Source organism: Carya illinoinensis, chromosome 5 (assembly GCF_018687715.1).
Source record: "Carya illinoinensis cultivar Pawnee chromosome 5, C.illinoinensisPawnee_v1, whole genome shotgun sequence".
NCBI lineage: Eukaryota > Viridiplantae > Streptophyta > Magnoliopsida > Fagales > Juglandaceae > Carya > Carya illinoinensis.
In genome coordinates this window covers 13,734,697-13,749,020 of record NC_056756.1, presented here as the reverse complement: position 1 = coordinate 13,749,020, position 14,324 = coordinate 13,734,697, and the positions used below count along the sequence as shown (strand labels likewise).

At 34.2% G+C, this 14,324-nt stretch overlaps 4 protein-coding genes across 7 annotated transcripts; 1 reads left to right on the top strand and 3 right to left on the bottom strand.

The window, feature by feature from the left end:
* Window positions 1–159: 159 nt before the first annotated feature.
* Window positions 160–3,814, bottom strand: LOC122310621 (6-phosphogluconate dehydrogenase, decarboxylating 1-like). Of its 4 annotated transcripts, none has more exons than XM_043124691.1 (3): window positions 3,683–3,804; window positions 3,486–3,607; window positions 160–1,950 (listed from the first exon to the last, which is right to left on the bottom strand). In XM_043124691.1, exon 3 carries the CDS (start codon window positions 1,906–1,908, stop codon window positions 436–438), a length of 1,473 nt encoding a protein of 490 aa, XP_042980625.1. In that variant the 5' UTR covers window positions 1,909–1,950; window positions 3,486–3,607; window positions 3,683–3,804; the 3' UTR covers window positions 160–435. The 4 variants fall into 4 exon arrangements, with proteins under 4 accessions (XP_042980625.1, XP_042980627.1, XP_042980626.1 ...); XM_043124693.1 differs by having other exon boundaries at window positions 160–1,915; XM_043124692.1 differs by lacking the exon at window positions 3,486–3,607 and having other exon boundaries at window positions 3,683–3,814.
* Window positions 3,815–5,689: 1,875 nt separating this feature from the next.
* On the top strand, window positions 5,690–6,477 carry LOC122310679 (serotonin N-acetyltransferase 2, chloroplastic). The gene has a single exon (XM_043124784.1). The coding sequence runs from the start codon at window positions 5,858–5,860 to the stop codon at window positions 6,446–6,448; it is 591 nt and encodes a 196-aa protein (XP_042980718.1). The 5' UTR covers window positions 5,690–5,857; the 3' UTR covers window positions 6,449–6,477.
* A 620-nt stretch (window positions 6,478–7,097) lies between these two features.
* Window positions 7,098–8,539, bottom strand: LOC122310678 (probable protein S-acyltransferase 16). Its single transcript, XM_043124783.1, has one exon. It carries the CDS (start codon window positions 8,537–8,539, stop codon window positions 7,685–7,687), a length of 855 nt encoding a protein of 284 aa, XP_042980717.1. The 3' UTR covers window positions 7,098–7,684.
* A 1,040-nt stretch (window positions 8,540–9,579) lies between these two features.
* LOC122310680 lies at window positions 9,580–10,009 on the bottom strand. The gene has a single exon (XM_043124786.1). It carries the CDS (start codon window positions 9,718–9,720, stop codon window positions 9,580–9,582), a length of 141 nt encoding a protein of 46 aa, XP_042980720.1. The 5' UTR covers window positions 9,721–10,009.
* Between the last annotated feature and the right edge of the window lie 4,315 nt (window positions 10,010–14,324).

Below are 14,324 nucleotides of genomic sequence, written 5' to 3'. Positions count from 1 at the left end.
AAAGACTTTAGACCCCGAAGTACACGAAATTCACCATTGCTTTTGAAGTAAAGGGGAATGAACAGTGTTGCCGCATGCAATGACCACTGGAACGTAATGAAATGAAAAGACAAGACAACCAAGGGAGGAAAAAAGCATCGAGACAGTGAGAATCCATTCTTCCAGTAAATAATCCTTTTAACATACAAAACATGAAACAATGTTAAAATAATCCTTTAACGTAGGATTGCATAATTAATATTACAAAATATAATTGCTCAAGAATGATCTTCAGAACAAACAGAACAAGAACCGTCTCCAGAATATTGAAAGGATTTGATAAAACCTATCTTGAACAGATGACAGGATGATATCCCAATTTACCAGTGTCTCAATAGACGTTGTTCCATTACTGACGACATTCCAATGATTCCATCAGTAGACCACCACAGGCAGTCAGATCTTTGACCGTCTAGAAATCCTGAACCATTCAGTATGGAAGGATCCTCGTACGTCAATCCTCTCATATGTGTGAGCTCCAAAGTAATCTCTCTGAGCTTGGACCAAATTAGCAGGCAGCCTCTCCCTCCTGAATGTGTCAAAATAAGCAAGACTAGAGGACATACCCGGAGTACTAATACCTGCATTGATAGCAAGGCAGACAACTCTTCGCCAAGCAGACTGTCGCTCGACGATCTCCTTCGCAAACTCTGGATCCACAAGCAGGTTGGCAAGATCTGAGTTTCTGTCATAGGCTTTCTTGATACGGTCCAAAAACATGGCACGGATGATGCAACCGCCCTTCCAAATCCTAGCAAGCTCCCCCAGCTTCAAGTCCCAATCTTTTTCAATGCTTTTTGCACGTATCAAGTTCATTCCCTGGGCATAGCTACATATTTTGGATGAATAAAGTGCTTGCCTCACATCATCAATTAATTTTGCCTTATCCACTGCTTGATCTGTAAGACCTTTGCCAATGCCACTTGACTTGAAAAATTTGCTTGCTTTAACCCTTTCCTCCTTCAGACCACTGAGGAACCTGGCATCCAAGGAAGATGCTATGGTGGGGGTTGCAATTGACAACTCAGCAGCTTGCTGAACTGTCCATTTACCAGTACCCTTCATGCCAGTTTTATCCAAAACCTTGTCCACTAGATAACCTTCTCCCTTGTCATCCTTGATTTTAAATATATCTGCAGTAATCTCAATCAAGAAGCTCAAAAGCTCTCCCTTGTTCCATTCTGAGAAAACATGGCTTAATTCCTCATTCGAAAGCTTTCCAACTGATTTAAGAACATCATAGGCCTCTGCAATTAGCTGCATATCACCATATTCAATCCCATTGTGAACCATCTTGACAAAGTTCCCTGATCCTCCTTTACCAATGTAAGTAACACACGGTCCACTATCAGGAACCTGGGCAGCCACCTTAATAAGGATATCTTCAACGTGCCTGTAGGCCTCAAAGGAACCTCCAGGCATCAGAGACGGCCCATGGCGAGCACCCTCTTCTCCACCCGAAACTCCCATTCCAAGATAAAGTAAACCCCGTTCAGCCATGGATTTCTCCCTCCTCTCAGTGTTCTCGTACCACTCATTACCACCGTCAATGATACAGTCTCCTTTCTCCATGTAAACTGAGAGGGTTTTGATGGTTTGATCAACTGGAGCCCCAGCCTTTACAAGCATGATTATGACACGAGGTTTTTGGATTGAACGAACAAAGGATTCAGGGTCATGGAAACCATATAAGGGAAGGTTTCCTTCTTGTTTGGCTCGTTCTACTGTTTCGTCAACTTTAGAGGTAGTCCGATTAAACACAGAAATTGGGAATCCATTCTCAGCAATGTTGAGGGCTAGATTTTGCCCCATGACAGCAAGGCCAGCAAGACCAATTCTGGTTAAGGCAGCCATTCTTAAATTCTGCATGAGGTATCTAGGACCAGAGGAACAAACTGTAATTGCATAACACTGCATTGAAGATGGCATCAAATGAAAAATAAAGATCCAAGAACCAACAAGATATAACATCTGAACAATCATAAATACAGATCACCAAAAAAATTCAACCATATGTTCTCCAATCTCTATGTTTAAAGGAAAAATCTCATTCCATTATTGAAGCTGGTAAATAGTGAATATGTCCTGCCAACAACAAAGCCTTGCATAAGATAAGAAGATATGTTATCACTGCGATTATGGGCCAAAGAGGTGAGATCCTTCAGCAATTGGAACAAAACAACCTCAACCCTTCTTTTCTTCTTTTGGCCTGACAAGATTTTGAGCTAAAGACAACCTCAAAGAGAGCCTTCGGTATAAGGCCAAACACCCTATAAATAATTGTGATATGAAAGCTAAATTTTCACTGCTACAGTTTGAAGACAGATAAGAAACAACTAAGATCCCATTCGGTTTCACAGATGGTCTCAACCCATCTCATCTTATCTCATCTCAACATCCAAACACCATTCAAACACAAACACTTTCAATTTCAAATTTTCAAATTTTCCACCTTTTCATCTAATCATTACAGTTTTTTCAAACTTCTAAACAAAACACAAAAAACAATTCAACTTTTTCAAATACCAAAACAAAAATAATATTAAAAAAATTATATTCTAATAATATTTTAACTTTATAATATTTTTATTCAACTCTCTCTCTCCTTTCCCAAAATTCTATAAAACATCTTAACTCAAACCATTTTACTACTATTCACAAAATTTTCATCTCATCCTATGTCATCTGTGTAACCAAATGAGGTAAATCTTGCATAAGAACATGAAAGATCATGGAGAAAAATAACTTATTTTGATCATTGTTATAAATTATATTTTCTATTTCTCTTTCTCTTTTCCAAGCAGGATTTGACCCTAAAACATACCAAGCTTCATTCTTTTCATTTGGCTGGAAAAAATCAGGGTCCTAGGAGGGGGAATCTAGATATGAGTCTAAACCCTCATATTTGCAAACGAAGTGGTCAATCTCAACAATTATGCAATGAAAAGTTGAATCCGGTGCAAAAACGAAATGAAACCAAACACAAGGCAACCACAGCTGTAAAGAGACCGCTTATAGTGCCATAAGGCCCTATTCCTATAACATTGCATAACATGATATGATCAAGGCTGGTAAAGCTTGAACGTAGGTTACATAACATAGCTGATTATTAGCAGATTAAAAATACCATCAAATTGTTTTCCTCTTTACAATCATTATAAATTGGAGAACTTCCAGCTTTTCATATCCTAGACAGGCATTACGCCTCTAACAGAACAAACTGCAAAAAAAAACAGGGCAACCCAGCAAAATGAAAAAAATAACGAGTCTAGCTTCTCTTCTTTTTTTTCCTTTTTATGTTTTTGGAGTGTATCTTTGTGATCGTGCTGAAGTAGTAAAAGAACATATATCCCAACAAAATCCATCAAATGACATGGGAATTGAGTTCGAACAAACAAGGTTACAAGAGTAATACGATACACGAAAAATACAATCAGACAACATACCTAAAAATGGTGTACTTGAAAAGTGCAAACAGATGGATTGCTTGAAAATAAGCTGAACCCAGAAAGATAAAGGATTTGGGTTGTGCAGAGAACCAAGATTTTGATCGAGCTCTCTTTCTTTCCTATACAAATTCACTAATTACTGACTGCTGTTGCACGGGGTTCAAAAGTTGGCCGATCCAGTTTTGAGATATTACCTGTGATTACGGACCAATCCGGTGACAAATTAGTGTAGAAATGAAATCACCCATCAGGCTGGGCATTCTCATATTTCTGGATGGGAAAATGCAATTTGACTAACAAAATGTACTGAATGGCAGACCGAATGGCCTTTTTTTATATTATTATTATTATTATTATTATTATTATGTTATTTTATTTTATTTTATTTAAATTAATGATAAGCTTCCTATTATAGTGTATTTGAAATTTTTATTTTTTTATTATTTTTCTGAAATATTTTTTAACATTTTTAATCATTAAGAAAAAATTAAAAAATTATAGAATTTCACTAATAGTCACTTCTTTAACTATTTATTAAGTAAACAAAAATAAAAATAAAAATAAAGAGAATAGTAAATGAGTAGCAAGAGGTAATAAGCCTATCATTATCATTTTTTATTATCTAGCAAAAAATTGATGAGTTTTTCAGAAATGATTTGTGCAGTCGGGAAATGCAGTCGGCGTGCAGTCGGCTGTAAAAAAAAATTAATACGGGACCTATATGAAAAAAAAAAATTTATTTTTATAATTTTTTATAATTCATGTAGGTCCCCTTGAATATAAAATAATTTTTTTATAATTTTTTTTTATTCATTCCGTACAGCCGACTGCACGCCGACTGCATTTCCCGACTGTATGTAGCAAAGCCCTGAGTTTTTTAACTGATTTTTATTAAAAAAAATTAGAATAATTTTGCTACTCATAATCCCTACATACCACACATAACATTTTTTTTTAAATTTTTTAAAAACCTTTTTAATTTTATTATTCCTGAATTAATTAAATTCTTCTACTCATCATCCATATATTACACATTTGGTAAAAAAATTAAAAATTAAAAAATTATGTATGGTGTGTAGAGATGATGAGTAGAATTTTTTTTTTTTTAAATAAGTAAGGAATTTTTTTTTTAAAAAAAATAAGTAAGGCTAAATACAATCATAAAGTGCGCAAATATCGCGTAATCTTTTTAAAAAATAGTGAGAGCTATTATTAAAAAATTAATTTTTTATCATATAGGTCCGTATTTACTCACTTTTATTAAAAATATTATGCGGCACTTTAGTATTATGATTGTAAATATCATTTCTCTTAAAAAAACAGTAGATTTCGTAGATTTGTCTGATGGCTTTGATCACTTATTTTAATGATTTAAAAATGACTATTAGTAAATATATATATATATATATATATAAATATTTAAAAATCTTTAAAAAATATTTTAAAAAATACAATTGCGACACGTCTATGCTAGACGGCAGTGGTAGCATGATCCATATATCTAACTCGCCCTTTTAAGTTCAATTTCTTCCATTTTCCATTTTATAATAATAAATATTATTTTAATCTCATGGGTTGCATATTTTGTCCCCTAAATGTTTCTATGGTAGTTTTTCCTCCTTAAAAACAAGGTAGACTTCTCTCCTTTCTTCTTTTTTTTTTTTTTTTTTTTTTTTTTTTTTTTTTTTTAAATTTCAAAGACATTCAAAATTTAATCCATCAGGCCACCTAGATCGAGTTTTTAATTATTGTATTTTGGCCATGTCTTAAGTTTGTAATTTCAATAACTAATGAAATTTGAAAAAAGTGTGCAAAATTGATGTATTGAATGGAGTAAGTACAACGTTGGAAAACTGATCCCGTTTAGATAATAAAAGTATTTCATTTTATCTAATCTCATCAATTTTTCTAAATATTCATACAAAATATAATAAAAATTCAATCATTTCATATTTTAATTCAATTTTTTTAAATTTTAAAAAAATAATAACATGAAAAAATAATATTTTAAAAATATTTTATTTAATTTTTATTTAAAATTATCTTATCTCATCTCATTTTACTATTGAAATAGCACTCGAGAGAGGAAAGAAGTGAGTAACAATCGAAGGCCCCTATGTAAAGTAGTGGAGAAACCAGAGCCCTTCACATAAGCTTGAGAATCAACTACTTCGTATCATATGTGGGAAATTAAATTAAGGAAATAATAGTTGGCTCTGGTTTAACTGTTACAACTTCCAACCAAGGCGTATCTTCCAACGTTCCATAACCACCACAAATTTCAACTGAACTCGCAGTCATCGTACACGTTATCTATAGCACAGCAAATAAAATGGTCCTTCCGCTCTCCGATTCTTCAAAACTCTCCGATGCTTGTCCGTGGCATCATCTCCACTCCTCTTCCCACCTCTCTCCGCCTCACAACCCCTACTCCCCGCCCCAAAAACGTCGTCGTCTCAGCTCAAACCCCGACCAGTACGACTCCTATCCCAACCAACTACTCCATCTCTGACCAAGCCCTCGAATCCCGGGGCTTCGTACTCCGCCGCACCATCGACGACCTCAACCTCGACCATCTCAACACCGTGTTCGTAGCCGTCGGGTTCCCGAAGCGGGACCCGCAGAAGATAAGGCTGGCACTGGAGAACACGGACTCCCTGCTGTGGGTTGAGTACAAGAAGACGCAGAGACCGGTGGCGTTCGCACGGGCGACGGGCGACGGCGTGTTCAACGCCATAATATGGGACGTGGTGGTGGACCCCTCGTTCCAAGGGATTGGGCTGGGGAAAGCTGTCATGGAGAGGTTGTTGGAAGACCTGCTATCAAGAGGGATCTGCAACATAGCATTGTATTCGGAGCCCCGAGTTCTCGGGTTCTATAGGCCCTTGGGCTTTGTGTCGGATCCTGATGGGATCCGGGGAATGGTGTACTCCACAAAGCCCAAAATGAAGAAGAAATAGAAATTATCAGTAGTTTATTTTTTCGACAATGCTTGGTTTCATTTTGTTAGTGGCAATGGGGTATGATTTTTGTCACATTATTCTCTCTTTTTTTAACCTAAGGTAAAATGAAGGTACGACAAAAGACATACGAATAATACTATTTCATCCCAATTTCATTAAAAAAATAGCACTAATAATAGGTATGTCTCATTTTCCATCATGGTCACTTAACTTTCCCGTTACCAAACGTAGACAGCCTTTACCAAAAAAAAAAAAAAAAATCAACTAAAATGAGCTCTTCCCCAACATCCCAGCTTGGTTTGGTTTTGTAACTTGTGTTATTCTACATTCTTTGACCTAAAGCATTCAAAGATTCACAAGGATGCCGAACCGGAAAACCCAAAAGGCAGCCAAAAATCTGGTGCAAGTCAAAATTGCCAATGGGTTTCATTCCTTGGTTCAGGGGGGACAAGGTACTTTCTTTGTGTGGACACATGCCAATGGGCACGTGAGTCCCACTTCCATAACAGTGTAAGAAAAAAGAAATTCCAGAGAAAACCAAAACTTGCATCTTCTAACTTGCTTCGGTACCTAAAGGAACATGAAAAGCAATCGATCCAAAATACACAGGATTTTTTTTTTTTTTTTTTTCTGGGGAAAAAATGCATTGATATGAACTACAACACAACTTTGCTCACTTTTGAAGTTACAATGATTGCATCTCCAAGTTACATGGAACTAAATCATAGGGCTGCGACTTAAATCAGTAAACCGGGATTCGGATTCCCACTCTTTATACAAAACATTTTTACCATCTGAGAACCCTGTCTCTTAAACTCTACACCATCCAAAAGGTTACAAAGAACAAAGAAAAGGATATGAAAGGGTAAAAGGGAGGGGAGGGATGGTTGTGTGGATGGAAGGAAAAATAATAATATAAAAAATTCCTACGCCTGATCATTCAAAGACCCATCCAGCCTTTTCTATCAACAAGGGATATCATATTCAAATCCTTGTAGCCACCTAGCAAAGAGCTTTCTCAACTCCAAGACTGGTGATTGCGGGTGAGAAATTGATCCGTCCTCTCATTCCTAAACTACTCCAAGCAAATAATCTACATACACTCACAAGCAAACCCACCACTCTAGTCACCATCACAAGATCAGTACTCATCCATCCCTACACAGTTAACTATAAGAAGTTGTGATATTACCAGTGAAAAATGAAAATGCCAAAATGAACCTGCGTTCACGTTCATATAGTTGTTGATGCACCACTTAAATTATCATAGGCAGTCTGGAAGCGAAGACCAGAACCAATGTGTCTCGATGTGGGGCATACCCAGCTCAGGACATTTGAACCCAGAACTTTTGTCAGGTTTTCATAGGCACCAAGATCATATGGGTGTGAATAGACATTCCCTCCCTTTTCGGCTAGCCACATAGCTCTAACTCCTTCATGGTACTCAATCGTAGTCTTGTTATGCAAAATGAGGTAGATATGCCAACCTAAGAGGATGCTTAGTGCCACACATAATGGGATTAGCAACAGCCCAGAAATGACATATGCCATTCTGAAAGAGTCTCCACTTTGCTGCTCATCCTTTGGATAATCAACAGTTAGACTACCAACAAGCAAGACCAGGGAATAGAGGCATGCAATAACAGCATACATTACGAAAATGAAGAAGGCCTTATAGTTAGCATGCCCAACGCAATTACTAATCCAAATGCAATGGTGATCCATTCGCAAAACACATCTTCTGCAAACACGACAATGATGCGCACGGGGAGGCTTATAGTGAGAACACTTCTGGCAGTACCTCAAATCCCCACTCTTGCGCTTGATCTCGTGGATAGGGTTCTCCGCATCTTCAATGTCGGGCGCATAGGTGGAGGGCACCCGACCCGGATCCGTGAAGACAGAAACTGCATAGGTAAAGATGCAAATGAGAGCGATTGCCGTGAAAATGACCGTGTTGAAGATTCCAGGGGAGGACATGAGGCCAAACCAACGTTCGATGAAAATGAAGACCGTTGAAAAATAAATGTAGAAGATGGACAAAGCGACGACAGTTACTGGCAGAGAGAAGCTGAAGCCCTGCTTCATTGCTTAAGCCTTTAAGGAATTCTCTGAAACCCTGTAAGAGTTTTCGGTGGCACCCCGTGTCAAAACGTCAGCATGAGATGACCAAACTATTCTGTTAAAGCACATATCATGACAGTTAAAATAGGTGAAAATTGGAAGGAAGTAATCATCAAATGGAGAAATTACATTCCCGTTTGACTTCAACTCTTTGGTGGAATACATTTTCCCAGTAGAACAGTCAGAAATCATATATCAAGCATACCAGTGACTGACCACAGCTTTTCACAATGATTTACTGCATGGCACATGGCAACAATATCGCAAGAACAAATAGAAAAGAAACATCAAGGGAGCGCCTCAAAGGCAGGCCAACTAAATAAATGCAGAGTCTGCTCTGCTGATCATGAAGTCAGTGCAAATCAATTTCAAGTAAACCTATTCACAACCAACGTACTGAAAATCATAAACTTGCATTCTCCTAACATCGATCTTATAGCTTCTAAAACGGAAAGAATATTTATATTTAGGTTTTATGGACACTCAAAACGTAATTTGAATTAGAATGCACTCAACATATCACAGTGATAATCTAATTTATACAAGAGGGCCTGTTAAAAAAAGCTAAACAGAGAAGTAATCTAAGTAGTACAAAACATTCTCAGACCAAATGAAAATCTACTACCCAGTTTAAAGGTTTAAATAACTTCTAACATCTTTTTGAAGTCAATTTGCCAATTGATCACTTGACAAGAATAACATTCCTATTGTGCTCATAATCCTCCAAACGGATCCCTTTTTTTACTCCTCTCAATAATCCTATAGCTAACAACCCACGATTCCACTTAGTAAATTCAATCCAGTTGGACCCCAGCCGGAGAAGATCCTTTTCACCAAGATATGCATTTTTTTTTTAATTTTTTCGTGAACTACCCCTTCCTGATAATAATGGCACATAAAATAATGACCAGCGAAAATAATAGCTGAAAACAATTTCGTGGAGATGAAGCCGAATTTGGGTAATCGAAGGAGGATATGTACCTTGAGTTCGACGGTGGGTGGGATTAATGGACGAGCCGGGCATTCTGCAATAAAGCAGCAGAGCAAAGAATGGAGGCAATGAAGGCGAAAATCCCCATCCCAATAACCAAAGAAATCCCAGCAACCAGCAAGTCTAATACAGGCTGCAAACTAAAACCTACCATCTTCCTTAATTTTTGCGTTTTCGGTTATTGGTTTATGGGGTTATGATTCAGATCTGGAAAGACTTTGGACAGGATATTTTGATGCAAGGGTTCTAAATCCAAAGTACTCCGTGGAAAGGACAAGGATCCGTCACTGCTAATTTGTAAGCCTAGAGAGCTGAAAGGGAAAGGGCGAACATGTTTTTGGAATCGAAAAGGCTTTCGTTTTTGGCACGAACGAAGCCGCACCATGTATCACGAATGGTTCACACTTCAAGATTTCGCAAATACAGCTATTTATTCGAAGGATCATTCCAGACGGGATAAAATTGACAATCTATTTCAACCAAATTAATACTTAAAAAGAATTATATTCATCATTTTTTTTATTATCTTTTTATTATCTTATAAATTTATAAATAAAATATAATAAATAATTTCTAATTATTTAATATCATATTATAAAATAATGAGAATTCAAACGATCATTACTCTTATTTTTCAAAAAATATATAGAAATAGTTTATATTCAGTTAGGTAACAAGGATTATCAAGTCAAGTGGTGTGCTTGAGCCTTTTTCTCTTGTTTAAAATATGGATCAACACTTTATGGAAGCTTTTTTGATAATTTTTTATGTTTGAGATGAAATATCTTCCGTTTGTTTATCCAAATCTAAATTATCTCATATCATATTATTATATTATTATAATTTTTTTAAATTTTTATTTAAAATATAATAAATAATTTAACTTTTTTAAATCTTAAAATTAAATTAATATTAAAAAATTATATTATAATAATATTTTATTTAAATTTTAATAAAATATCTCATCTCATCTTATCTGAATTGTTTAACCAAATGAGAGATTCGTTGTTTTGATGTATAGTTATTCTATTTTTAAGTCTATTCATATCATTTAAAAAAGTGAGATTTTATTTATAAAATTTAAATTTTAAAATACATTTTTTAAATTAAATTTGTTTACTAGGAGAAAGTAAATAGTTATATAAAATCTTTTTATAGAGAAAGTATTTGAAAAGTATTTTAATGTTTGAAAGATGATAAAATTGAATACTGTTATTTTAAGATTTCTACATCACATACTGCTTATATGACATAATTTGATTTAAAATATAAATTTTAAATTTTATAAATAAAATATTATCATTTAAGTGATGTGGATGGTATGTTCTCGACAACGACTTTAAAATAAAGTTTTTGAAATTTCCATTCCTATTAAGTTTTTTTTTTTCTTTTTGTTTTATAGAGTCACTTTTGGGTATTATTTATGCACTTTACTGATGTGATTGACTATATCAATTTTTTTAATATTTAACTAATTATATAAATAGAGTGTATAAAAGAGTACACAAGAGTAGATACATATAAAATTTTTATTTTAAAAATAATTTTTAAGTTTAATATTTAAATACACAATTATCAAATTATTAAATTTATATAAATTCAAAACTTCTTTACACGTAAAATTTATAATTTTTTTCAACTTAATACATCTTTATATGTGAGATTCATAATTTTTTTAAACTTTTTATAAATATTTCTAAATGCATTTTAATATCTAAATATATATAAACTTATTTTATATGAATCTCACGTAATTTACTCTATTGACTTACATCATTATTATTTATAAAGAATTCAATTAGTTTAACATGCAAACGCGGATTTTAAAAACGGTCAATTTTGCTGAGATTGTAAGTTGGTTCCCACTAGCCGGCGGTTTTAATTAAACAGGTGACATATTAAGTTTTGAAACATATAATGCAGGCCGGAGTCAGAAAAAAGCAACGTCTTTTCTTCGAGTTATCATAAAGTCATCCACAATTTACTCATTAATATACATTGTTCCACTCTTAGAGTCTCATAATATCTTTTGGTAAAAATATATAATAATAGAATAACATGACGTATGAGGATAAGAAAGAAATTTTTTTAATAGATTTAAGAGTTTGTCATCAGTCAACTAAATGGAGAGATTGTAAATGTAAGATTTTAATTAGGATTAAGTGATTAAGTTGATAAGTTTGAATAGAACTAAATAACTAAAATGATATAGTTTATCTAGAAGTGACAATATGTTACACGACCTGTTAATCCAACACAAACACCATACGATAATAATAGGTTAGGATTTAGTCTTAATGAATTCGGGTAAAAACTAGTTGACCTGTTAAAACATAATTGTTTAATGGGTTGATAATGGGTCAACCCGTTTTGACCCGTTATGACACGTTAAGAAAGTTAAAATTACAATTATACCTTTATACCTAAAAGTAAAATTGTTATAATTTTAATTTCGATATTTTTATTATTTAGATTATAATTTTAGACTTGTAATTAGTTTTATAATTTTTATAGATATTATGATTTTAACATTTATATAAAATTATGTTAAATTTAATCAGGTCAAATAGGTTAATTTCGAGTCAATTCAACCCATTTATATAAATAGTTTGAAACGGTTCGTATTGTGTTATGCTAACCTATTTCGTAATATTTATTAATGGGTTAAAACGGGTTGACACGACACGACCCGTTATGTTAACAATATTAAATTTATTTAAGAGATATTAGAGATTGTTTAGATAAATCATAAGTGTAAAAATCGAGTCCTAAAGAATCTGTACTTATCCAGAAAAGAAGTTGAACTGGGTTTAGTTTGTGTAGAAAGAATTTATTGTGGGTGTAAGCATTTTGTCAGAAGACGTCCTCGCGACAGTTTCACTTCGTCAGCAGAGTCCTACTGCAACTTGAACTTCTTCCAAAATTTAATATTTAAAGAGATTTGGTTGTTTAAGTCAACAAGAGATTTTGGCCAGGAATTATATAAGAGTATATTCCGAGTGCTTAAGTGTAAGAAAATTTACTTGAGAATTTTTATTTCTTCAAGTGTGATTGTGTTCTATGTTAGAGATTGATTGGTAGTGATTCAACTATTGGAGCTTCACTAAAGAAGACAATATTTGAAGATTATCATATGTTTTGGTTACTACTGCGGTAGAGGTAAACGAGTTGTTTATCGGTCAAGTAAAGGGTTCAATTGACACAAGTTTTGTAATTGAAATTTACTTGTGATTAATTTTCAAATAATGAAATTGACTTTTCTGGGTTTGGCTACCCTGTAAAGTTTTACCTTTAAAAAGTTCTTTAAAGTGTTTCCCTTCGTCACCAATTGTTGTGTTATGCAATTCATTTATTTACTTTATATGTTTGTTTGATTAAATAATTGCAAGATTGTGATCTAACCAATTTGTTCAAGTAAATTGTTAGATGTTTGTATTACTCTACAAGAACAATTGGATAATTTCAATTTAGATACTCATTTTTACACCACAACTTATGGTTTTTATAAATTTCTATACTTTAATAGACTATTCTTATAGGTTCTCATTCTTTTATTTGCTTAGATTATAATTAACGGATAAAGAAATGCATGAATAAGGGATAGTTTGGCAAATACCATTTCACAACTAGTGCAACACTAAAGAAAAATAAAAAGAAATAGGCACTGAAAACAAAGAGATGTTTGATATCCTTCCCCGCCAAAAGAGAGCCACACAAAGTGGCAGTTTTTGTACAGTTTGACAAAGGGATTGTAACCCCATGACCGGATGGTTGATGCGGCTGCATTTTGTTATGAAATGACGGTTGAGGAGATCCACTTCCTTGTATTCATGATCCTGTGCCAAAGTAAGACAACTTTTATAATAAAAATCCAAATAAAATGTTCTAACTCCATCGCATTATACATTGTTGCAAAAATTCACACTTTTCCATAGGAATACGTAGGGGTCTCCCGACTGGAAAAAAGTAAAATAGGTAGAGCTCGTGAGTTGTGACAGAAAGAGACCGCCAAGAGATTAAAGAAGGGGTTGTAATCATCGGGCATCAACTCTTCAGGTTTTTTACTTTACTTTTTAGATATAAGAGTATCCCAATAACTAAATTAAAGAAAAAACAGTAAGATAGATATGAAGATAGATGACTTGTAGTTTGAGCTAACTCTGAAAGACATCAAAATATGCTCAACATGTGGGACTCACACATTTGCCTTAGTGAGGCCACGTCGATTAGATTTGGAGCATTTGACGGTGGGAAGTTTTTTGGTTTGGAGCGTGTGACAGAGTAAGCTCTGGGAAAGGAAGGTACGTGCGCCTCCATGAGCCACTTTTGGCAGCACATGAGAGATGAACGCCAACCTATTCGGTACACTACTGCTTCTATCCAAAGGATTAGTGGCCTGGTAGCCTTCTCATATAGCATGTGTTTCTTGACGGTTGTCGAAAAGCTGCATATTTGTATTTTTTGATCTTGGAGGGAAGACGACAACAAAAACTAAAAAGTTGGAAATCACTCTATGAATGGAATAGATATATAAGAAAAGAGGAGGATGACGGAGTCGAAGCTCTCCCTCATGTGTAGATTAGACTCTCCCTCATGTGTAGATTAGACTCTTTCTTAATGAGAGGTCCAACATTGATTCAATATATGAAATATTTAATTAATTAGATAAAGTATAGAATCAGAATTCAAACTCAAAATCTCTACTATGATATTATGTAAAATAATCACTTATCTTAAAAGATTAAATTGATAAAAAGA

Bases quoted from the DNA above. Each gene is read 5' to 3' on its own strand.
- LOC122310621 (XM_043124692.1), bottom strand. From the start codon at position 1,908: ATGCAGAATTTAAGAATGGCTGCCTTAACCAGAATTGGTCTTGCTGGC.
- LOC122310679 (XM_043124784.1), top strand. From the start codon at position 5,858: ATGCTTGTCCGTGGCATCATCTCCACTCCTCTTCCCACCTCTCTCCGC.
- LOC122310678 (XM_043124783.1), bottom strand. From the start codon at position 8,539: ATGAAGCAGGGCTTCAGCTTCTCTCTGCCAGTAACTGTCGTCGCTTTG.
- LOC122310680 (XM_043124786.1), bottom strand. From the start codon at position 9,720: ATGGTAGGTTTTAGTTTGCAGCCTGTATTAGACTTGCTGGTTGCTGGG.